This window comes from Talpa europaea (assembly GCF_964194135.1).
Source record: "Talpa europaea genome assembly, chromosome: 15".
In the NCBI taxonomy this organism is placed as follows: domain Eukaryota; kingdom Metazoa; phylum Chordata; class Mammalia; order Eulipotyphla; family Talpidae; genus Talpa; species Talpa europaea.
The window spans coordinates 62,286,036-62,312,120 of NC_140083.1; the positions used below are offsets into that span (position 1 = coordinate 62,286,036).

At 43.1% G+C, this 26,085-nt stretch overlaps 1 protein-coding gene across 1 annotated transcript in view; it reads right to left on the reverse strand.

Annotated features, from left to right (window-relative positions):
* Positions 1-20,070, reverse strand: part of FAM234B (family with sequence similarity 234 member B) — a gene marked incomplete at both ends in the record, with an annotated part of 32,398 nt that extends 12,328 nt beyond the window's left edge. Inside the window, 5 exons of the mRNA XM_084256024.1 lie at positions 1,989-2,119; positions 3,167-3,355; positions 6,129-6,227; positions 9,037-9,441; positions 20,034-20,070. Of these exons, the coding sequence (XP_084112150.1) occupies positions 1,989-2,119; positions 3,167-3,355; positions 6,129-6,227; positions 9,037-9,441; positions 20,034-20,070 (861 nt within the window). The remainder of the gene's footprint in view (positions 1-1,988; positions 2,120-3,166; positions 3,356-6,128; positions 6,228-9,036; positions 9,442-20,033) is intronic.
* Between the last annotated feature and the right edge of the window lie 6,015 nt (positions 20,071-26,085).

Consider the following 26,085-nt stretch of genomic DNA (forward strand, 5'->3'; position numbering starts at 1 on the left):
GGAGAGAATGGGGCCAGTGTATCTGGAATACTGCATCAACATTATAGTATGGAGGGAGAGGGTGATACATGGCTTTCAAGGTTCTTTCCACTAATGTTCCAGAACAGATCAGTTCCTCTAATCCCAAACCAGCTCCCAGCCAACCCCACTCCACCCCAGCTCTAAGAACATAATCACTTTAACTCATAAACCTAATGTGCTTCATTGCTGGTGAAGACAGCTTTCCACACTGGCAGCTTACTGTAACAGGCTCCACAGGTTCTTTGTTCACAGAGAGGTCAAAATAGGTCAGTACAAAGATGGAGATACTGCTCTAAACCCAGAGCTTCAAGATTTGTCTAGTATAGTTTACCACTTTTCAGGCAAATGGAAACTGTTCCATATCTGTACACTATTGTGCAAAGGACTAAATTCTGTGAGGCAAGCTAGATAATCACTGACTTTATTTTCTGGTGGAGACAAAAAAAAAAAAAAAAAAAGGCACAACGTAGAAGTTGGTAAGAAGCCAATTCCTCTAACAAAGACCCCTACAGAGGGTCCCAATCTCCACGGATTGTCCCGTCAACCACAAAGAAAAGAAGCTAGATGGCGTATTTTTCAGGATAAATAATTTGTCTGGTTAGGCTTCTGCTAATGGAAATTCCATTAAATAGAATCCCTCCCCCTCAGACTTTCCATGTGGATGAATGGAATCATCACACCCTGATGGACGGAATCACCGAAATTTTCATAGAGTCAGGTCTCCATTCACAGTAACTGGGATAGAAAAGACTGCTAATAATGGCTGAAGTCATGGTTCAGGTCTACTTTGAGACCAAAGAGATGAAGAAAAACTTACAGAAAATACCCTAAACACTGATATGCCTCATTATGTATCTTCTCTAATCTCACAAACCTAAAGGGGGGTCTCCCGGTGTCTGAGAGCAGTACTCCTCAACACTAGTGAGTGTGGGGCACCTTGAGTTAGCGTGTGCTGCTCTTAGCAGAAAACCATAAGACATTGATAGGTTTAATTCTATTCTAAAGCATTATATTGGCAGGTTTTATAATTCTACTCTATGTAGGCATTGCAAAAAGCAAAACAGCAAACACAGGGTCTTTTAAAATTCTAAATAAGCTATCAAATGTGGCAAAATGATCTTTATCCACATGTTCCCACAAATATTCTTTGCCAATTGTTCATTTCTTTTGTCCACAAGCATTTCCAGGCCAACTCACACCAGGCAGTCTAAGAGAAAGTCTTAGAAAAGCTTTCACAGAGCATGGAGAAAAACTTCAGCAATAAAAACGTTAAGATGGAGATAATTTTGTTCATGAGTGTATCCTTTCCTGTGATTTAGGGGAAAACTACTATTATCTGTGCACAGAAATAACTAGTTTCAGTGTATGGGGGCTGCAGCAAAACATCCTTGAGAAGCCTGTATGAGACTCAAAGTCTAAACTATGACTCTCCTTTCTTCATTGTTATGACTTGTTTCAACTATAATTTTTTCTATATATATTTCATAAACTTTCTATCATTTTAATTGTTCATGATTGAATTTAAAGTTAAATATATATATATAATAAAGTAGAACTAAAAATACACACATGGTAAAAAAAAAAATAGGCATTACTCTAGGCACTTAAAACACATTAGCTCTAACTTCTAGAACAATCCCGCCAGTAGATACCACATTTCCATTTTACAAAGAAGAACCAGGTGCCGGGGTTTGCACGAGGCCACAAAGCTACATGAGGCAGAGCAGAAATTCAAGCATATACCCACCTGGCTCCAAAGTTCTACCCTGCCAGTCAATGGAATCAAACCAGCCAAGAAGATGGGTTTGTGATGGTAATTTATTTATTTAATGTCATGAAGAGAACTGACTTAAACTGAAGTGCTTATAATAAGGTTTCAAGCAGCATTTATAACTGTACGAGGAGCTGGGATAACTGGAGTTGAAGCTTCCCTATAAGAAACAAGAACTACTCCACAAAGAGCATACCTGTGAGTCCCCAATGGCCAGAACCACAAGGTCTCGAACGCCGTCTTCATCCACGTCAGGCAGCACCACACCTGGGGCAGCCAGGGTACCGTTGGATAAGTAGTTTGAGTTTAAAGTCCAAATGACTTTCCCTAGGGAAGGACAACAGGCTTACACAGTTACACCTTTCTGCCTCTGCAAAGGGCAGGTGCAATGCTGAATGACAGCAACCCCTACTGACTTTTTCCTTTAGTTTTTATCTTACTGAGGAGAAAGGGGCAGGGAGTGTGAACTGAAATCCTCACATATCTGGGTAACAAAAACAAACCCATGAAATAACTTCACATCTAGATTGTTTTAGATAGAATAGAGGTGCTGAAGTCTTTCCAAGAAACAGGAGCCTACTTGTCTCGGGCAGAGCAATTGATCTGTTAGAGATTATCACAAAGATCAAAGGGCCACAGAAGGGCAGCCAACCAAAATCCAATTCACTTTCCTTCTAACATATGTTCCCACGAGTAGAGAAATCATGGGAGGTTTTCAAGATGACTTCACTTCTTGAGTTAATTCACCTCCAAAGCACCACATTGCCAAACTCCAAAATCTAAAGCTAGAAAGAATGATCTTTCTTCAACTTCACTTGAGGCCACAGAGCAAGGTATTATCAAGCATATGGCAGGATATGTACAATTCTGGATGAAGCATTCAGTATACTGGATTCTTTTTCATTCCTTCGGTCATGCATGTCTAAATGCAGTAAGTCAAGGTCCAATCAATATGACTCCACAGACCTCAGTTTCTTCACTGACATGTTTTAGTAACAGCCAAGTTTTCATATGGACACCACGCAGATCAACTAGGAAGAGACAAGCCTTAGCTGCCTTAGTACTAAGAACAACAGGGACACTGTTTACAAACCTAAGGCCTCACTATTTACAAACAGTAGGGACACTATTTACAAACCTGGTTTCCCTTTGGATAACTCAGTTTAGCCCCATCTTATTACCAAACAGGTTGAACTATAGATGTATTATTCAATGTACTCAAACCCTTTCCCTTATTTCCCTTAAATCCACCTTCCAGAGTAACAAATCAGACTTCCCACCGAGAAAGGGGAGAAAGGTCCTTTCCCCACCAGATTGTCATGATGGTGATGAGGGCTCACTGTAGCTGACAGCCTTTGTGGCAGTGACCTTTACCTGATGTCGCATTGAATGCACTGAGCATCTTTTGTGTCCCTGTCACAAGGCAGATGGTTTCAGCACTGCTTCCTGGCATCAGATCCAAACATGTGATATGGCGGGCCTCCTCAGGGAGGGGACTGGACCAGAGCGTGCTGCCATTCATCCCCGACAGGCACACGAGCAGAGCAGCTGGCCTCGGGGCACCTAAGAATACGAGAGAGACAGGAAAGAAGAGGAGGGAGAGGGGATGAGCAGTAGGGGTGAGCTGCAGGCTGGGAAGCCGCCGAAGTAAACGGTGTAAGGCAGCAGCTCACACCTGTGCATTCAGCTCCCTTCTGTGTTTCTGGCAACAAGGTCTGAAAAGAGTACCTGTCACAGCTGTTCTGTGAACACAGCTCTCATGGAAGACCCTGTGCTGTGGACCTCCACAGCAACCTTGACATCGTTTCCAAGCAGTCACTCAGCCTCACTAAATAGGGACAGCCTTCAGGATAAAGACAGTAGCTTTCATTCTATATCATCAGTGTTTTTCAGGGCACCTAGCACATATGGCAATGATTAACAATTGCTTGCAGAACAGAAGACAGGAGCAAAATCAAGACAAGGGGAAAGTGATTGCTGAGAACAAGCAAAGCAGGAGGAAAGGCCTGCTCAGAAAAGCAAGACTGGTCTAGGATGTGTGCAGAGAGGGAGCAAAAGACCTGAACACTTCACTAGCAAATCTCCCTGCGGGCAGAAAAGCAATTATTTTTAAAAATAAACCTGACGATTATACTTAGCAAAGATCAGCAGGTCTTTCTGGTCCAGAGTGGAACAGAATCGGATGATTTGGCCCCAGTTTAGAGAAAATAGGAAAACTTAGCACCTATATCCAAGCATAGCAGGTAAAGGATTAGAATAACACCTCTTCAATAAATAATCCTTTGTGTCATTTAATTAACTTGTCAGTATAACTTCATCCTCTGCCAGTTTTACATCCACTGTCAGGAGAGGGATACTGATGCATGGCACTTCCAGCAAAGACCAAGGAGGTTCAGGAAATGTAGGTTTTAGAGCCTCAATGTATCTATTCCTCAGTGCTGCCAACTAAATACACAAGTGACAAACTGGTTGTCTGTTTCAGACCTTGTTGCCAAAATCAACGATACTCAGGACAACCCACAGTTAACAAAGGTAACCTTCCAGACTCCCAGGGAAGCTCTGATTAAACGTCCTGGGCTGTGCTTCCTCCGTGAGGGACCTTGACTCCTTATCAATCCTCTGACTCATCTTTTGCCAGGTGGTGCTGACTCTCCCTTCCCCACACATCCGGTTTAGCTCAATGTAACAGCCCAGCTCTAGGAAGCTGCACAGCAGACCTTCGTCACATGACCATTGAATGAATGGAAGAATAAACGCACAAATAAAAAACAATCCTTCCTATTCTCGGTGGTATAGATTTGAATCCACTGGCTAGGGTTATGGGCACAGTGGACTGACAAAATGTCAAGGACATGACCTTGAGAGTCAGACTCCCAGGACTTGGGTCCTGGGAGTAAATAGCTCTGCTATTTACCATCTGTGGGACTTTGGGCATCATGTCTTTTTCCACATCTGCAAAAGGGGATAATAATATTAGTCTGCCTCATAGGATCTGCAGATAAAGTGGTTCATAACAGTATTACAACAGTGCACATCATATAGAAAGCACCAGATGTTAGCTATCATTTTTATAATCTGTGCTGGTCCATCTTGTGTCCTACCCCATGGCCTTGCCATAATGAGTTCTGTTACACAGCAAATCATGTAAAATACCAAATGACTAAAATAGCTCTAACTTTAAAAGTGGATGGGGAAAGTTTTTATTCCAAAGGCTAATGAGTCACAGGCAGGGAAGAAAAAAAAAGTAACTAAGGTCCAGTTGCATATAAGTCAATTTCTGGGTGGAGATTTCTCTATAACAGACCTATCCCCAAGCTGCTTCTACATACTGCACCAGCACCAGAAAGGTATTTCTAATAACATCAGAGACGTTGCAGCCTCAGAATTCTCTAAAACATAGCTAGATGTTCATTCCAGGACCTGAATAACTAAAAAGCAGGTGTTCTCATCCTCAAACTGAAGTTCCTGTATCCATTCACAGACTGCAATTCGAATGTACTTTAATGGAGGCTGCAGGACAAACCCCAAACCCCATGGACCTGTGCTGAAAATACCACACTCTTTCTTTTGCCTCATTAGCTTGTGGAAGGTTTAATAAAGAGACTATTTACAAAGACTACTCAGGGTATAAAGAAATCACAACGGACATGTAGTCCCTTGGAACTACTACCACTCCCAGGCCCAAAGGGACAGAGGAGGAAAAGAGGGTCCTGCGAGAGGACAACCTCGACAGGAGCAGTGACTGGTGCCCAGGGTGTAGCCAGCCAGCGGGAATAAGGACCCACCCCTCGCCCCTCCTCTCCTCCAGTTTCTTGCCTCTGCTCCCCACTGGCCAAACCCAACTGAACTCCATAAGCGAGGGAGCCTGTTAACATAAACCACACAGGTCAACCTCCCAGAACAGGATGGAGAGTGGAGACAGAGGAAAACAGCCAGCCCCGATGTACATGTGTGAGGTATGTGTGAACATTAAGCTCTCGGCTAGGGTGAGCGGGGAAGGACAGAGTCAATGAATTTTAACTTAAGAGGCAATGGAAAATTCACCAGGACCAGGCTCAAGAAGCCTAAGATACCCAATGTTCACTGCAGGTGTGCGGGCAAGTCACTTCCTCTCTCAATCGCAGCTTCCTCACCTGCCTCCCTGACCACTAAAAATTCCTGCCAGCAATGCTGCTCACTGATTTCTTGAAATGAGGTTGATTTGCAGGCGCTCTCTCATCGGGCTTATCATGCAGGCCTGGATTCACTGCAGACCCTTTTCTACAGGGTACCTCGGAGCCGACTGCCCCTCCATCAAGGAGCTTCTCCTGTAGTCACCCCAAGACACGGCTCTTACCAATAGCGCTCCCATTCCTTGAGGTCACAAAGGAGAGAAGCACGTCGCGCAGGCCGTCTCCGTTCACATCGGCCAATTCCAGTGGAGACAGGTCCCCGCCTGATGACATATTGAAAAAAGAAAGTCCTGAGCAAGTTCCCCCAAACCAGTGCTCCACTCCAGGTTAGAAAGGGGGTGGACGCGGAGCACTGCAGCACCACCATAGAGAGTAGGCAAACGTGCGGCCCCTTGATAAGGTGGAGTAGACAGCCGGGCCAGTTCCCACACTAGGAACAGCTGGCGAGCTGCCATGTATACAAAACAAAGAGAAGACTCTTAAAGGTGGAAGAAAGAGGCAGGCCAACTAGGGACCATGAGACCCCAGGAATGACAAGGTAGGGACTCCCTTGGTGTTTTTTTGTTCCATGTATCTGAGATAGGATATCGGAGACACTGACAAGCCAGAAATGCCCACAGGAATAGATAAAAAACAAAAAAAGCCCCAAGAAAAGCTGGGCCTCTAGTCAAAGGGCTGGGAAGGGCATGGCCTAGCCAGACAGAAAGGCTTTAGAGAATAACTGCTCTGCACCAACCAAACACTATGGATGACACCGTGGCCCCATTCCATGGCAAAGGCCAAGAGGGGGGCCTAGACCTCCACTCTCACCAGGCTATGACAGGCACCCTTTCTCCCCCACCAGAATCAGAGAAAGCAAGGTAGGGAGGCAGGGTGCCCCCCAACCCCCACAACCTGGCAGGAGGCCCTCCACATACAAGATGCTACAGTTGTAGCCCCAACCCAGAAAGAATGAGGCGGCTTTCCCACACCCCACCTCCCACTCCCGCAGGGTGGTGGCAGCAGAGGCCTAGCAGGAGCCTGGACTTCCACCTGTCAGTGACAAGGTAGCTAGTGTCACACACACTCTCTCTCTCTCTCTCTCTCTCTCTCTCTCTCTCTCTCTCTCTCTCACACACACACACACACACACACACACACACACACAGAGTCGAGTCAGAGGATGCCTGCAAGCTTTGAAGAAAACTCACATCGGGCCAGCAGAAAACAACTGAACAGAAACTGCTAGTCCTCAACAGGCATACATCCGATGAGGCAGCAGCTTCATGCCGAGGTTTATGCCCTTAAGAAATTCTTACAGCCTTTTCCTTACAGGACTCTTCATCACAGCATTATTTCTCTTTTTGGAAATGGAAGCTGCCTAATGTTTACCATGATGGTTAAATCATGGATAGTCACACCACAAAGAGATGAAAATGAATAAAGTCCAGCTATGGATGAACCTCAAAAATAGTATTTTAAAAAATATGTTTTAAAAAAGCTAGTCACAGAAGACTATGATATATATAATATTCAAAAGTGGGCAAAATTAAAGAATGTATGATTGAGAGCTCTATGGTTAAAATTTTAAAGACAAAAAGAGGCACAATCAACCCAAACTCAGGACTGTGGAGTCCTTTGGAGAGCATAGGGGACAGGACTGGGGGGCTATGTCTTTATAGCATCCTAATTCTTAAACTGGGACGTGGCCACACTAACAAATTGTTATTCTTTATACTGTAGATAAATTGTATAATATCTCACTTAGAAAAGTCAAAAAGCAAGGAAGAGGGGGAGAGCTATTGCTCATGATAAGCCCATATGTATCATATGCTGCAGCCACCCATTTCTGCCTAAAGATGAAGTAGAAATATGAACTCAGCACACATCAGAAGCTAAGTCAACCAGAATCAGAGGAGTGGCAGGGAAAATATTTCTAGATCAAGGTAATATAAGGATCTGGGAAGGGAAATTTTCTCTTTGGAAACTCCCTCTTAGGATTTCTAGCTGGGACTGTGATAAGGCAGATGACCAAGAGAAAGGATTCAAGTTTTATTGAATAAAATTGAACGTGTACATGGGAGTCCCCATAGAAAATGCAGGCCCAAATAAGAGGCCAGGCCCAGGTGCTTATAAACTAGGTTTAACTATGTAATCAAAACAGATGAGGAGCCTAAAGGAAGAGAGGTCATTTTAACAATGTGGGTTTGCACAGATTTCTCTTGGCCTCAAACCCGATGCACAGATGACCAGCTTCCTCCCATATAGAGAGGCCACCTTCCCCCTAGCAGTTTCATCTCCCAATTTCAGCAAGAACTGAAAGGCAGAGTCCTTTTTGCATCTGCTCTTCCTCAAGTGCCTTTAACCCCAAATAATCATATGCCAAAGCGGCCTGTTTCAGGGTGATGTGTTCTGAAACCCTTCAGTCTAACCTGCTGACAAGAGACAGGACCTCTCAGCACTGAGTTCAGACACAATTCTTATTCTTGACCCAGTGTAAGCTACTTTAAAGAAACCTGCTCCAAAGTAGGACAAAATCATCTTTAAACTACCCTAACCATCAGCGCAAGAAAGAAAAGTTGCTGCAGGAAAGCAATTCTCTTTTGCTTGAAATGAAATTATTTTAAAATTCAAATTCAGCCAATTTCCTTTCAAATCTAGGTCTGGCTATCATCTATCATCAGGAGTGCTGGGGGTCCTACCAGCCACTGGCCTCTGGACTGGCCAGGCCTGAGCTTCACTCTTCTCTGAAAATGGCTTTCCCACAGCTCTGCACTCCCCTGATTCACTGTGGGCTGCTTAGCAGATTCCAGCAAACAGTGCTCCATCCTGTTTGCATCTAATCAAGACCAAGGCCAAAAAACTAACAGGGAGTGATCTTCCCAAGCTTCTGGAGTTGCACCCACCCATCTTTTTGCTGCATTTCTAATCTCAGTCCCCTAACCACCACCACACACACAGGGAGGGAAATACCATAGAACACAAATTTATTTTAAAGAACCGGAGGAGACTTTTACATAATCAGAAGTTTTACAGAATTAATATGTAATGATGGCGTCTGAGAGAAATGGGAGTGAAAATCCTGCCACTTACCTCCTTGGGGGCCCAAGTGGCGACTCCAAGTGCTATGCAGGTCCCTAGGGGGGCAGGGGATCAGAAAAGCACAGACGAGCACCAGGATCATGGCGATCACCACCGTCAGCAGGAAGAGAGAGGTGCGTGCATAGGAGGCAACAGAGGAGGCTGCCTTCTGCTCCAGGCCCCCCAGGGGTTCTGAGGGGTACCCCTCCGTGGTGACCTCCGACAGATGTGGCTTTGCAGCCCCTGCGACCTCGGCATCCGAGTCGGGCTCCGGGGCATCCCCCAGAGGACTCTTGCCATTTTTGACCCCTCCATTCTTCTGTTGCAAGTTCAAGTTCAACACAAGATCATCTTCACTTTCGTCACTGTCCGCCTGTGTGAGAGGGTCATACTCCCCCAGGTCTGGGCTCTTCTTCCCTGAAAAGACAGTAAGACAGCCCATCAGGAAGCAGGAAGGGTTAGCCACTTGCAGCAACATGGATGGAGCTAGAAGGAATTATGCTCAGTGAAATAAGTCAGAAGGAAAAAGAAAAATATCGGATGGTTTCACTTATAGGAGGAATACAGGGGAACCAAATAACACATCAGGGGGAAAAAATAACAACAACACAAAATACAACACAACAGACAATTATAAAACAGAGATATCCTGCAGGGGAGGGAGGAGCACAGGGAAGGTGATGGTGATGATGCATGGGCACATTGGTGAAGGAAATTCTATGGGGACTACACCTGGGGGTGGGGGGAGGAAACATTGTTTAAAAATGAACAATGATGTAAAAAATATATAAATAAAAATAAAAATTTAAAGAAGAAGTAGGAAGGAGAAGCCCTGGCCAGGTACACAGAAGCTGTAAACACCTAGAACAGAGGAAACAGCACAAAGTGAATGGAGGGGACAAGGCTGGCATTCCTGGCTCTCTGTAAGCCAGTGCTGTAGAATTATTGTTTTCAGGAGTTTAAAAAAATTGAGAGCAAAGAGAAATTTCAGCTACCTTTTTAGTTAAAAAAGAAAAAAAAAGTTCTAAATGTGCCTGAGTCTCACTCATGAAAAACAAGCAGTCACAGCCGCTTCCCACCTGCCAGGGAGCACGTCTCCTCCCATGTTCTTGAGTGGATCATGTCTCCATCTTTCCAGGGACTTCCCTAAACTTTTAGAACCACTGTTCTCTACGCTGCTTCCCACAGCCCATTATTTGTGGCTTTGTGGTCGTTTCTATGGAAATAGCTTAGAAAGTTGAGCACTCACTGTCATCTGCACACATTTTGCTGCAAACTCCCTTCTGAGAACCTGCTTGTGAGTCAAATGCACCAGGAGTGGGGGTTTCAGTAAACAGTGTTTACCACCCCCACGAGGCTCCTGGGACCATCTTTGCTGGGAGGGCAGGGATAGAGCAGGATGCAGAGGTGGGAACGGGACTGGAAACTGGTTTACACAGCAAGCACCGGGATTTTACTTAGCACGTTTATTTGGGGAGGCTGAAAGGTGAAAAATTATTGGAAGGCTGGTGCAGCCAGCCTCCCTACAGCCCTGCTGTGAATGGCTGAAAGATTTCATGCTTCTATTTCACACTATAAGCAAAAAAAAAAAAAAAAAAAAAAAGTCAAGAAAAAGTTTCCATTTTTGGAAATTACCTGTTAAAATGTAAGCTCTACTGTTAGTATTTTGTTAAGGAGAGTATGAAAAAATATATATAAACCAGCTAATTAAAAAGGAAAAATAAAGAATTCTTGATACCAACCTCTGCCTCCCATCATATGGGTGACAGCACTTCATATATTAGGTCTCAGTTTGCTTGAGACATAAAATGAAGCAGTAAAACATGATGAGACCAACATGGGAAGTAAAATCCTTAGGGTAAAGTTCAGTGTTTGTTACATAGAAAGTCAATAAACGTTTGATTAAAAAACAAACAGCCCACAGAAGTATTCTACAACATAAGGACTCTGCAAAAAAAACACACAAAAGATACAAGAAATCTGGCATTCTATTAATCAGAAATTCCTATTCATTGTCATTTTCAGAACTATTCATTTTGTCTGCTAAATACTGGATTTGATTTTTTTTTATTTTTTATAAAGATTTATTTATTCATACAAGAACTGGGGTACAGGCCAGAGGTGTGGGGGGTGAGAGGATTCACCAGAGACAGAGTGAGAACAGAACAGTCAGACTGACTAAAATTCACTGCTGAGGGGAGCAGCAGGCGAGACAGGAGAGGTCTGCTGTGCCATGTGGGTAGTTCCCTGGCCGGGGATTGAACTCGTGCTGCAGTGGCTGCGGACAGCTTCATAGATTGTGTCTTAACCCCTTGAGCCACCAGGGAGGCCCCTGGATTTGATTTTTTAAAGGCACACATTATAAGAAAATAAACCTACCACTAGAAATTTAATTCAAAACAGTACTTCCAGGAAGTGCCACATGGTCAGCACAGGTTCAGGCTAGACTCCTGAATTCTTTCATTCATTAGGGCACACCAGTCTCTAACCATCTCAGATATTTTCATTTATAAAAATATGTAGGGCCTCCCCGGTGGCGCAGCGGTTGAGCGCTGGGTTGCGAAGCTGCCCGCGGCCTCTGCAGCGCCAGTTCGATCCCCAGCTGCTCCCCGGCCACAGGAGGAGGGTCCCACATGGCGCGCAGACCTCTCCTGCCGCCCGCTGCTCCCCTCAGCAGTGTACTTCAGTGCTTCTGCCTGCTCTGCTCCCCGCTCTGGCTCTGGTGAATTCTCTCACCCTCCCGCGCTTCTGACTGTACCCAGTGCATGTATAAACAAAAACAAACAAACAAATAAATAAATAAAACATGCCTCTATTTAAAAATAAATAAATAAATAAATAAATAAATAAATAAATAAAAATATGTAAACATAATAATAGGTTGTTGTAATAATATTGATTCTAATAGTTTTAAGTGTTTTTTTTTTTAATTTAAAGAGGACATTAACTAAGAGGATGGTTTAAAATGCAGCATATACATACACTGGAGTATTTAAAAAATCAGGCAATCCTGACTTGATACATCACAGATGAACCTGGCACACCTTACACTCTGTAGGAGAAATCAGCAGGTCACACAAGGATAGGCATGGCAGGAGATTCTCCTCATATGAGAATATAAAGCTGTCAGTTCACAGAAACAGAAATTTCCAGGGTCTTGGGGTGGGGGCAAATGGGGAATTAGTGTTTAGTGGATATAGTCTCAGTTTTGCACAATGAAACATCCCTGGATATTGGCTGCACATCAAAGTATATATACTTGATGATACTGAAATGATTTCAGTACTATTTAAAATGATCAAGACAGTAAATACCAAAATTTTAAAAGTTTAATTAAAAAAAAATACACCTCATAAAGATGAAAACATACGTAGCAGCCCCAAATCTCAAGGTTGGAAGAGACTCTGAAGATCACATTGTCCAGCTCCACTCCTCTTCCAAACTTGCCTCTCCTGACAAACATGTACCAGGCAGCAGGCACTCAGCTCACACCTGCAAGTGAGCAGTGCTGGGGAATTTGCTGCCCCCATCTAGAAAACAGTCCATGGAGAATCTATATTGGGACATTTGCCAACTCTCTGCACTAGCTTTAATTCCTGGGACCCTCTTCTGCACACAAGTCCTTCAAATATTTGGAGATGCCAATCACAAGAAACTGATGATACTAGGGCTCAAGTCTTTACAAGTCAACAAAAAAAGTCAAAGCTTGGCTCTCTCTTTTATTACATGATCGCAATTAAAATTCTCCACTTTAGTAAATCTCAATTTCCCCACTTAAGAAATGGGATTGTTCCTATTTCATATGCTTGTCATGAGGAATGAATAAGATTATAATGCCCAGTTCTTAGTGCCTGGCTTATAGTCACACCCAATAAATTTTAGCATCTATTGCTATTGTTGACATTGTATCTCCCAATTACTCTCCACCAGCCCTCTCATCTCAAGTTAAAAGTCCCCACTACTGGGCCTACCCCTTGGCACAGGGGTTGAGCTCGCTGGGTTGCAAAGGTGCCCGCAGCCTCTGCAGCACAGGTTCGATCCCTGGCCACCGGGTGAGGGTGCCACATGGGGCAGAGACCTCTCCTGCCGCCCGCTGCTCCCCTCAGCAGTGTATTTCGTCACTCTGCCTGCTCTGCTCTCCGCTCTGACTCTGGTGAATTCTCTCACCCTCCCGTACTTCTGACTGTACCTAGTGCTTGTATAAATAAATAAATCTTAAAAAAAAAAAAAAAAGTCCCCACTACTTTCAACCCATCCCTTGAAGTACTGTCTCACGTGTCCTTGACTCCTGGTCACTCTCCTCTGATCACAAAGTGCCACTCAAGAACAGTCTCCTGGTACTGGATTCCCAGAGCGCAGTCTGACCCGTGCAAGGGAGGGCAGTGGGCCCTCCCCAGCACAGTGAGTTTACTGCAATTCAATTAACTGTAAGGTGGAGCTTGCCAGCTTTCTTGGCAGTCAAATCACACAACTGATTGAACTCAAGCATTTTCTACACATATTCAAGCCACCCTATTGCTGTACAACTGGATTTCTAGCACTAAGTAAAAAATTTAGCATCAACACTAATAAACTTGATCTTTCTAGTCAGTTTTCATCTTGCAACAAACATATCAGCCAAAAACAGTGCCTTTGGCACAGTAAAATCATTACTAAAATACTGGCTAACAAGACGGTTCAAAAGAAATGTATTTTCATATCACATACTAGTATGATAGTATGATATGATATGATAGTATCATACTAGTATGATATGAAAGTACATTTCTTTTGAACTGTCTTGTTAGCCAGTATTTTAGTAATGATTTTACTGTGGCAAAGGTACTGGTAAAATCTTTAATACATTGATAAAAAACAAATTGCAAGTATTCTTTGAAAAACAACACTTCTATTGTAGTTAGTAAGAGGGTATGTTTCTAAATAATGATGGCAAAGAAAGGCAATTCTGTCTCTCTCTTCCCTGAAACCAGGGGGGAAATAAGAAATAAAAATAGAACAGAAAAACAGGAAACAGCCACACTTCCAAATTACAATTTATAAAAAATTGCTGCTAAATGCAGTGAACACTGTATCCAGTTGAGGGAGTACAGTAAGAGTAGACACCTACACCTCAGATCTCCAGCAATGTGCTGGGTTCACAGAATTAATGACAACAACAGTACAATAATGATGGTGACAATAACTGGAAATGTACCTAGTCCTGCCACCCCAGGCACTGGTCCAGGCACTTGCATGTATTATTTCACTGAACTCCAACAACACTAGGAGGTAGGTATTATAATTATCCCACTTTATCCACAAGAAAACTGAGATTTAGAGAGTCAAGTGATTTGTTACACACTCTTCCAAACTGTTCCAAGATCACAGTGCTAGCAAGAACAGTCAGCAGTCAAGGCCAGATGATTATATTACAGAGTCCATCGTCCTAATCGATAAGTCATTCTATCTCCCTTCTTCCAAGGGTATATAACTAAACCAGAAATCACTTACTTGGAAAGACAAAGTGTGGGACCCCAGAAGCACCAGTGAGCCCCATTCAATACCACAGAATCAAAGGTAAGGAAAGATTGCATGAGAAAAAGCAGGAGTCTGTATCTTTACAAGAAGCAGGCTGTCAGCTGGCAGGTTAGACAAGTACTGCAGGCACAATCAGTCCTGACGAGGCTGATTTTTTTTTTTTTTTTTTTTGACAGTCTGGGTCCAATCAGACAGAAACCAGACAGAAATGCAACTCTTAACGTCAAAGAAATTATTTAACAATGATAACAAAAGAAATATAAAAATGGGACAAATAATGAGTAGATACTTCCCATGGAATCTGGTAAATAGTTTTTGTGAAATAAGAGCTCATAGAAAGAACTATACTTCTAAGTAGAAATGACAATTCAAGAAAAGATGAAAAGTTAACATGTAGGCCTCAGGAAAACGACCAAAGAAAATAATGAAACAATTGCTGAAAATATAGCCCTTTGGGGATCAGTAAAAAGAACAGATATGCCTAAAGAGAAACTCAGACCTAAAAGATAGACATGAAAATCAAGCAAAAAAAGAAATGGAAATAACAATCATGGCTGGTAGTTTTAAGCACTTACAATGCAGACTCTAAACCCTTTAAACGTCTTATCTCAATAAATCTTTATAACTTTATAAAGTGTCCTGAGCTTTGAAGCATGAATTTGATGTCCAGCTTCTCATCCTGAGTGTAACTTTAGGCAAGTCAGTGTGCTTTATATTTCACTCTCTCCTATCTTTCTGTGATTAGGTAGAGAAAAAAATCTTTACTTAGGAGTTCTCTAATCAAACCTCAGTCTGTAATAATTAAGCTGAAGTTTGTCTTTGCGCTCCCTGAAAAAATGCATGTTAATAATGTGATAGTAAATATTTATCCTTCTCAAGAGTTTGCTCAGGAACTGATCATAGTCTTTTATGATCTTGTAAAGAAAGACTCAGAGTAAAATAGCCTGAGAAAGAGGTAGAAATAGAGAACAAATGTAATCCAATAAATGCATATCTGACAGAAAAGAAAATGTAGTAAAAAACACACCCAAAAGCCCTCTTCTTCCTTGAGGGAGCCACATAATTATCTCCATTTCAGAGATTAAAACGGAGAAGTTTAGAAGTTTAAGTAACTGGCCCAAAGTTAAAGACAAGCAGGTGATCATGCAAAGATTCAAACCCAGGCAGTCTGGCTTTGAGTCTGTACTGACTATGTATGTTGCCTCCCTCCCATGGAAAAGATCAAGGCTTTCAAAGAGCGAGAAGCACAATGGACTCAGCTATTAAAGATGAAACTGCCTCTTCTGGAACAACAAGGATAGATTTCGAGGTGGTATGCAAAGTGAATGAAGACAGACAGTGAAAGACCAATATTGAATGACTTAACTCATTTGTGGTAACATAAATAACCAAAGAAAACAAACTGGCAAAACACAACAAAAATAACCCCTAGACTCTGAAAACTATGGTGGTCACCAGAGAGGAGGGGAAGAAAGGTAGCAGGGGCAATGTGATTGGGCACTGGCACTGGAGTTTTGCACGTGCACTTACCAAGATGTGAAGTTGTACTCCCAAAACTACATACATAGTTATAGATACAGTAAATCAATAAAATTTGATTAAAAAAATAAATAAGAGGATGAGAAAGAGATAGATATTAAAAAACAAGGTAATCCAATAAATGCATAACCGAAGAAAAGAAAATGGAGTAAAAAATAGTATTTTAAAAAATCCCCGCAATAAAGCAATACTGAAACCTGCAGAACAAAGGCCATACTGAGTCCCAAGAAAAATTGATACAGACTAATCAATACTGAAATATACCTGGTACAGACACTGAATGTCAAGGACAAAGACATAAAAGCATTCAGGCCAAGGGGAAAAGACTCAAGTCACTTAATGATAGGAACAAAAATCAGGCTGACTTCTTCCCAGTGACATACATTTTAAAAATTACTGAAAGATTATGGAGCAATATAGAGAAAGTCTTCAGCAAAAACAAAGGTGCAAAGTCCAAGAACTCAGGCTATTTTACGCTAAGTCTTTCTTTACAAGATCATAAAAGACTATGACCAATTCCTTGGCAAACTCTTGAGAAGGATAAATATTTATTTTCACACTATTAACATATATTTTTTTTCAGAGAGACAAGGACAAACCTCAGCTTAACTATTACAGACTGCGGGTTTTGATTAGAGAACTCCTAAGTAAGGAGTTTTTCTCTACGTAATCACAGAAAGACAGGAGAGAGTGAAATACAAAGCACACTGATTTGCCTAAAGTTACACTCAGAATGAGGAGCTGGACATCAAATCCATGCTTCAAAGCTCAGGACACTTCAGCACTCTCTTCTCTGCTGATTTCTGCCACCACCCAGATTGTTAATCAATGAAAGATTTTCAAAGAATAATAAGAGAGGGCATTGATTTCATAACACATCAATATAAATTAACTTCCCACAACTACATCACTTTCCCATTTAGAAAGACTGAAGATTCTGAAGATTTAGCTTCTCCTAAATGGCATAGTGAATGCATAAATAGAGCTGCAACTCAAATATACAGGAAAATATACTATACTGTATATTATTTTATAACACATTATACTTTACATAGACTCTACACTCTACTGCAATTAAAGGCACAGTTCACATCAGGTATTAGTTTAGGCAGTGGAACATAATCAATCTAACTTACACATAATAAAACAAGCCAACAATAAATTATGCTCTGATAATCACTTCAGTGTTTGACCTTCAAACTTTTAAATGGACTAAAAAATATATATACTTAAGAGATAAGGTGCCCAAGCTGCTTTATGAATACCACATTGTCTTTCTATTATTAATTAACCCTTCCATGCATGTGAGCCAAACACTTTCTAATTTCCATGATGAGCTTAATGGAAAGGCATGTAATACATCACAACAACTGCTTTTTCTTCAGGGAGTAGTCCATCTCTGTCATTAGTCCATATGACATCAGGCCTTCCTGCAGGTATCACACTGTGATAAATGATCATGGTGCTAACAGTGATAATAATAGCAGCTAACACAGATTAAATAATTAACATAGGTCAAAAGTTAACAAACCTCCTAAGAACTTCCATCTCTTGAAACATACCAAATAACTCTGCAAGGCCAACATGCAATCATGTATATGTACATAATACATGCTCCATGACAACATTATTATTATTATATTCAAGTCAATGGATTTGAACTCAAGCCCGCTCTTAGTCACCATCGTATGCTGCTTAGTTTCATGTAAAAATAGTGAACATATTGGGCCTCCCCTGGCGGCGCAGGCGGTTGAGCGCCGTGCTGTAAAGCTGTCCACAGCCTCTGCAGTGCCAGTTCGATCCCGGCCAGCCAGCCAGGGTCCCACATGACGCGTCAGATCTCTCCTGTCATGCCCGCTGCTCCCCTCAGCAGTGTATTTCTTCAGTCTGCCTGTTCTGTCCCCCACTCTGTCTCTGGTAAATCCTCTCACCCTCCCGCGCATCCGGCCTGTACCCCGGATCTTGTGTAAATGAATAAATCTTTAAAAAAAAAACAGTGAACATATTAACCAAGGTGACATGAAGTAGTTAACTAAGATGACATGAGTAGTTCAAATAGACCTAATTAGAGGATATCCAAAAGAGCCCTGAGAAAGCAACTTCTACTAATATAAAAGTTAAAAAGTCTACTTTGTGTGGGAAGAGGAAAGGCACTGGGACAGGGAGTGGAGGGGAACCCACATTACATAAAAGAACATATGGCTATAGTAGCTAGGCACAAAACAATGCCAAATGTCCCCGACCATTCAGGCTCAAGCTACCTTCCAACTGCTTTTCAAACTCCCCTGTCGGCTGACCAAGTTGCTGCAACTGAGTATACACCCAGAAGTAATAACATCACAGACTCATGATGTGAGAATGCAAAAAAGCTCAACAGTTCCAAAAGCAAGATTTTCTTACATTCCCATCCTAGGAGAACAGTAATTACCTACTCTGAAAAGAAACAACCAATCTATAAGAAAAAAAGAAATACAGCTTAATGTCTGATATGACACCCATGGGCGCTAACTGTCTGACATCTCATCACTCCCCCTGGGAGGCTGACATTCTACATTAATGATACACAAGGCACAAACCTTGTGTAAAGAATTACACAAGAATTACATTAATTTTACGTAAAATTACGTTAAAGAATCCCACAGGTAAAGGTATATTTAACTCCAATGTTCCATAACCATAAGATAGATATTATCAGTGTGTTCTTTCCAATGTTCTAATGAGCCAGTGTACAACAAAATCTGAGGTTATAAGGGGTGGGGACAGAAATGCATATTCCTATCAAATTTATTTCCAGCCTGGTTTCATCCAAGCCACAATGCACAGACTGGAAGTTTCCTGGGAATAAGGTTCCCAAGTCCCCCCCAGCAGCCTCATGCTGATCTCCACCAAACACCCAACCAGCCCTTTTAAACAATGCCACTGAAAGCAACTTCTTTTCCTCTAGCATCTTATCTATCAGAAACAAATGTTGATAGCTTGAAGTTTTCAATTTATTGATGTAGAACCCTAAAAAAAAAATTAAAACCTTCAAATTTACTTGGGCAAAATAAACAAACTTATGAAGAGCAGTATTCTAGCAGCACAAACCTCCATTCTGGAGGTTTAAGGAGAAGAAGAAAAAAAAAAAAGAAGAAGAAAAAAAATAAAACTTGGAGCTGCTGCCCAAAGTACTGAATTCGATCTGGAAGTTGTCATCACCACTAGTGCCTCCTCAAAGAATATCCCACACTTTACCAGCAACTGGCAGGGCCAAATCATTTCCCTCATACATGCTTATCCTCCAGGCTGACCCGACAGAATGAAAAGGCCAGGATCTAGAGTCTGAAGCCCCCCTCAAGGCGTTCCAGTCCAGGCTTTCCTCTACTCTGTGCGACCTTGGAGAAGTCAATTAGCCAAACACCTACCTCTCATTTTTCCCTTTCTGCAAACTAGGAGGGGAAATGCCTGTGCCTCCTACCTCAGGGCTGCGTCAATGCTGTCACCGAGTGGAGAGGCTGCTCCTGAAGGCCACTGTCCGACCCGCGGCTCCCGGCCCCAGCCCAGGTCCAGCCCCGACGCCAGGCGCTGGACACCCGCGGCGCCCGGTGCGCGGCTCTCGGGAGGATGCTTCCCTCCCCAGCGCTGCCCTGGGGACGACGACGACGCGCGCTCCGACATTCGCCGCGCCCGCCCGCCCCGGGGCCACCGGCCCGCGCCCTCCAGCCGCGCCTCCCCGGGCGTCCCCCAGGCTCGCCCCGCGCGCGCGCCCCCCGACCTGCCGGGAGCCCCTCTCGCCCCCTGCCGGCGCCTGGACCCCAGCCCGCGGGGGCTGCACCCGCTAGCCTCCGCGCCCCTGCAGCTCCGCCCGAGGTGGAGCCTCACCCCCCCTCCACCGGCTTCTCCCCCAGACCCTAGTCTCCGGGCCTTCCCCGGCCTGGCGCGGGTGGGGTGGTCGCGAGACCGCGGCTCCTTACCCGGGAGCTTGAGCGCCCTGGACAGCACGGTCGCCATGGCGGAGGCCCCAGTGCGCGTGCGCGCGCCCGCGGCCTGCCGGGAAGTGTAGTTCGGCGGGGTGGGCGCGTGGCCGCGACCTGAGAAGGTGGGAGTCGCCCGGCGCCCACGTGCGCGGTTCTGCAGGCGCTTCTCCCACCTACTCCAAGCCAGATGCCCTGCTCCCGCCTGTCCCTTCGCCTCTAAGTCTCACTTTCCTCCGCAGTTGAAGGGGGAAGGGATAACCACCCCACAGACTTGTCGTGGGAATGGAAAGAGAGGACAACTGTGAACGCAGGCGGGGGTTGTGAAATGCCTGTGGGCTTTGGAGTGAAACTGGATTTGAAGCCTGACTGCATCCATTACTACCTGGGTCCTCTTGGGCAAGCCTCCTGGTATGACTAAGCTTCAGCTTCAATTTTTAAATGGAGACAGTACTGCCCACTTCACAAGCTTCCTGTGAGAATTAGATAATCACTTAAAAACACACAGCACTCGGTAGGCATCTATTACAGTAACTATGTTTACGTTTCTTGGTTGCGCTTTCCTGGAGTTCTAGAGTCTCCTCTTGTTACTACTACCTCGCAGCTTTATTTATTTATTAATTTATTTATTTATTTAATATATTTTTACATCATTTTTCATTTTTGCACAATGTATGCATTTTCATCTTGGTTATCGTCCCCGTACAATTTCCACCCCCCTCCTTATTTTGATGGTAATACCTCCTAGCCCCCCCCCCCCCCGTGTGTCTCTGGTTTATAGTTGCTTATTGATTTAGATTTTTCCTTTATTATAATTAGTCTTTTTCCTGGCCCCTTATAGCAGCACTATTTACAATAGCTAAGCTACGGAAACAACCCAAATGCCCAAAAATAGATGACTGGATCAAGAAGATGTGGTTCATATACACAATGGAATATTAGTCAGCAATCAAAAAAGATAAACTCATGCAATTTGCAGCAACGTGGATGGAGCTGGAAGGAATCATGCTCAGCGAAATAAGCCAGAAAGAAAAAGAAAAATACCAGATGTTCTCACTCATAGCAGGAATTTAGAAAACCTCACAGGTTTTTGCTGGAAGTTTCTAGGAGGCAAACTGATCAGCTTCCTCCTCACAGGTATCAAGAGACCAGCATTATAGTGCAGAAACGCTGGAGATGTTACTGATCTTAGAAGTGGAAGGGATGGTGGGGACTATTTCCTTCCACCCTCCTTGTTTTTACTGAAGAGAAAATGGATCTAGAAAGGTGATGTGAATTTTAGTGTCAAATAAAGCTCTTAGATACCTCTCACTGGAGGCCCATGAGAAACTGTCAACACTAACCACCCCCCACCCAGTGTAACCCAAGAGACTCCAACAACCATTCCCATACCCCATTCTCCATGAAAACCTGTCACAGACCCTGACAGAGCCTGGCCACCTGAGTTCAAACCCCAATTCCACCACTTGCTGGCTGTAAGACATATAGGGTAGTTGCTAAATCTCTCTCTGCCTCAATCTCACCTGTAAAATGGGGACCAAATCATTCCTATTCCATAGAGCTGTGCTGAAAATTAAATGGATACATGCAAATACTGCCTGATAACTACTACATGTTTTTAAAGGTTAGCTCTTCATTTTATTCATGATTTATTAATGCTTTACAATTTAATAATTTAGCCTAATAGCAAACTTAGTAATAATTTAATGGGTTAATTGTTTATACAGTGATTCTATCAGCATCTTACAACACTTGAAATTCCTCCTTTGCCACTTCTCTGGAGATAGAATTAAAAACCATATTTTATATCTATGTAGGTCATCATGTAGGAGAAATACTGCAAGTCACAGCTAGCCAGTAGTGTTTTGCCATGGGCAGGTTGCCACACATTCTTGAGATATGAAGACAGAAAAATACCTTAAATGTGATAAGGTATAGGAAATATTAGTTAAGTGATTGAATTTGCATTTCTAGGAGAGGGTGTGGCTAGACTGGAAGAATCAGGTTATACAGGGCAGGCAGAAAAGAGACATCTTTCCAACTTTTCTGAGATGGGGTATACTCTAGGAGAGTTCCTTTTTAGGGGATACATTGGGAGTAAAATTAAATTCTATGAAGTTTAAAGTTTGATTAAAACTTTACTTCAAACTATATAGTTACCCAGAATGCCCATGTGGGTACATACACTTATAAATATGTATGAATGGGCATATCCCAGAGAGGTGTCATCTCTAGCCCCTCAGACGCCAATGTCTGTCTCTCTGTGGCATTTCCACTCTCCCCATAACAACCCCAGTTTTTGCTGATGTTTATGATTTTCAGAGAGAAGGAAGCAGATGCCTCCCTCCCAGGTCCCCCTGTCTCCCTACTCTTTGCCTGCCTTGTCCCCTCTGGAGACCTCTTCCATCCCTCAATCATTTTTTCCATTTTACCACAGGAACTGTAGTACTTTTAATTCAATTAAAAGGAAATACTCTAAGCAGTCACCCAATGAATCAGGATCCTTGCCTGCAAGTTCCTCTTCAGTTACCTGGTAGCAGGTGAGTACCTTGGCTGTCCCAATACCTGCTGTGGAAAATGCAAATGCCTGGGGCTTCCTGCCTTGGCTTACCTCCCCTGCTCCTTCTCCAGGAAGCAAAGCCAGGGTGGCTGGGGAGAGCCACCTAGAGACAGCCTTGCCTGCTGGTTGCTGTACCGGTTATAAAGACAAGAAATCCTTCCTCGGAAAGTCTGTTCTTCCTACCCTGATCCGCAGTGGGAATATTGTCCCAAACTCCCCAGCTGCCAATAGTAGAGGAAATACAGATTTGCTGCTTATTACCTTTGTGATATCCCAAGTATGACTCAAAATTTCTAAGAGTCCTATGTGGGCTCTTGATCACAACTGCTCATGTGATACCATTTCCTGGATCCAGTGGCCACTTCTGCTGATTCTGGCCCTCCTGCTAGCTTTCCCTGCTTTTTCTTGGAACCAGTATCATCATTTCCTTTCCTGGTACCACCGGGACTGCCAGGCCTCATGGCTGTTTCTGCCTCCCCTCTAATAATGCTTACTTCTTCCTGTATCACCCACCAGCCAATGCCATTTCATACCTTAGTGCTCTTAAAATGGCAAAGCTACCTCACAGATCCAGTAAAAGGGTAATATCAAAATATGCAAAGGACTCAGAAAACTCAACAATAAAAAAATAAACAACCCATTTCAAAAATAGGCAAAGGATATGAATGGACACTTCTCCAAAGAAAATATACAGCTGACCAACAGGCACATGAAAAGATGTTCATCTCTTATTATTAGAAAACTGCAAATCAAAACAGCAGTGAGACTGCACACTATTTACAGTTGCCAAAATATGGAAACAAGCTAAATGCCCCTAAGATGAGTGGATCAAGAAGATATGGTGTATACACACAGTGGAATGCTACTCAGTGATCCAAAAAGGTAAACACATGCCATTTGCAGCAACATGGAAGGAGCTAGAAGAGATTATGCTAAGCAAAATAAGTCAGAAGGAGAAAGATAAATATTGGATGGTTTCTCTTACATAAAAAATATAGAGAAACCAAACAAAGGATCAGGAAAAAGACAAAACTTGTAGCTGACCATAGATCCGAGGCATAAAGCAGGGCAGGGGGAGAAAGATGGGTCAAAACAGGGGAGGAAAGAGCACAAGGGACCATGGTGATGGATCACGGGTGCTGTGGTGTTGGGAGAACCATGGGGACTACACCTGAGAGAAGAAATCAGATACTTTCCAAAAATTAACAACAATGTAAGAAAATAAATTTAAAAAGCGATGTTTTTTAAAACATCTAATAAGTGGCAATACAAAAGCCCAAAGCATCGGTAAAAATCAATTTAAAGTATAAATGAAGTTTTCTGAAAATGTTATTATAATGCAAAATTAAAATGAAGTTCAGGGCCTCCCTGGTGGTGCAAGGGCTTAAGATGCAACCTATGGGGTCTTCCTGGTGGCACAAGGGGTTAAGCACCGCACTGTGAAGCAACTTGCAGCCTCTACAGCACAAGTTCAATCCCCAGCTGGCCAGGGAGAAACCCATATGGCGCAGCAGACCTCTCCTCTCTCGCCCGCTGCTCCCCTCAGCAGTGTATTTCAGTCAGTCTGCCTGTTCTGCTCTCCACTCTGTCTCTGGTGAATCCTCTCACCCATCTCTCACACCTCTAGCCTACACTCCAGTTCTTGTATGAGTAAATAAATAAATCTCTAAAAAAAAATTAAACATAGGAATTCCATTCGAATTAGTTATCCCACTTATGGGTTTTTAATCCCAAAATGCAAAAAACTAATTCAAAGAGATATCTACACCCCCATGTTTACTGCAGCACTATTTACAATAGCCAAGAGTTGGAAAGAGCCTAAGTGCCTATTGACTGACGAAGGGGTGAAGCAGATGTGCTATACATACACTATGGAATACAGTTCTAGAGAATTAGTCCTTGAACAAAAGATGAGGTCATGCATTTGCAACACCTGGTGTGGCCTCAAGTGCTTTATGTTACTCAGACAAAGACAAACACTGTATGACTTCACTCACATGTGGTATATGGAGAAACCAAACAAACATATGAACTAAATTTTTTTTAAAGTGAATTTAGACTGTAAGATCTATGAGTGGTTACCAGAAGGAAATGAGGAAGGGGATGGGTTACCTCTAAAAGTCAAAATCTATCCTTCCTCTTGTCGTTTTCCCCTTTTCTGAGCCATGAAATTGTTGAGTTCCCTTGCCCTAGTTTTAAAGACCAAAAGTGAGTTGCTTTAAGATGAGATTTTACATAAAGGTAATCCCTACTTTCCTGAAATAAATTGTCTCATTTTATTTCTTTTTCTGACTTATAAAAATCTGAGTTTTGTTCTTTACCTGGGAGATTTTTTGTGGGTTCTTATGAGCTGGCTACTCGCTGGCCACTCATGGGCAACTGTAACCTATTTGCTATCTGCAAATCACAGCAGAGATTCCTTGACTATCTACGTAGTATAGCTCATATCACGAGGCAGGCCCAGGGACACCTAGGCCGCTGTTGACCCGATTACGTGACTATCTCCATGGTGGTCTCGGGATAACTCTGCCTGTGATAACATCAAATACTTCGCTGACGCAAATGGCCCATGATATCCCCTTCCCTGTCCCTTGTAAAACTTTGTCCCCCATTCCTACCCCAGCCTCCGAACTTTATTCCTTATACCACTCTGTCCATTGATCAGCATTTACTAGCCTGTGTGCTTTCAATAAATGGCACAAGAACTTCTGCTCAAGTAGCAGAGTATTCCCTTGGTAACCTGCTCCATGACTGCTGTGTCCCTCAAGTGGCAACAAAGTTACTGCAACAATTTTACAAGAAGTTGATCTTTTCCTCTACTTCCCCTCTCTTACAGCCTGCACTGATCCAATTTTAGATGTTTTGTAATGGGTTTTTACATTTTCCTCCATCGCTTTTGGGGGAAACACTTATTCACCAATTGTCAGATTTCCAGGGGCAGGGTTTCCACTAGAGAATCATGGATGAAGAAAGTTTTCTGATTGGGCCTCCCCTGGTGGCGCAGCGGTTGAGCGCTGGGCTGCAAAGCTGCCAGCAGCCTCTGCAGCACTGGTTCGACCCCCTGCCACGGGCAAGGGTCCCACATGGCACCACAGATCTCTCCTGCTACGCCCACTGCTCCCCTCAGCAGTGTATTTCATCACTCTGCCTGTTCTGTTCCCTGCTCTGGCTCTGGTGAATTCTCTCACCCTCCCGCACTTCTGACTGTACCCAGTGCTTATATAAATAAATATTTTTTTTTTTTTTAAAAAAAGAAAGTTTTCTGATTGGTGAGTTCAGAAGGAAGAAGGATATGCTTAGCATCACTGCTTCCTCTTTGAGAATCACTCATTCGTTCATTCTTTAAATGATTCGTTCCACAAATGTTTGGATGAGCATCTGTTTCTGGGCCCTAGTCTGGATACTGGGATACTGGGAAAGAAACAAAACAGGTACAAATCCTTGCCCTTGTGCTTGTACAATCACATCAAGCAAGGGAAAAGATAATTAACT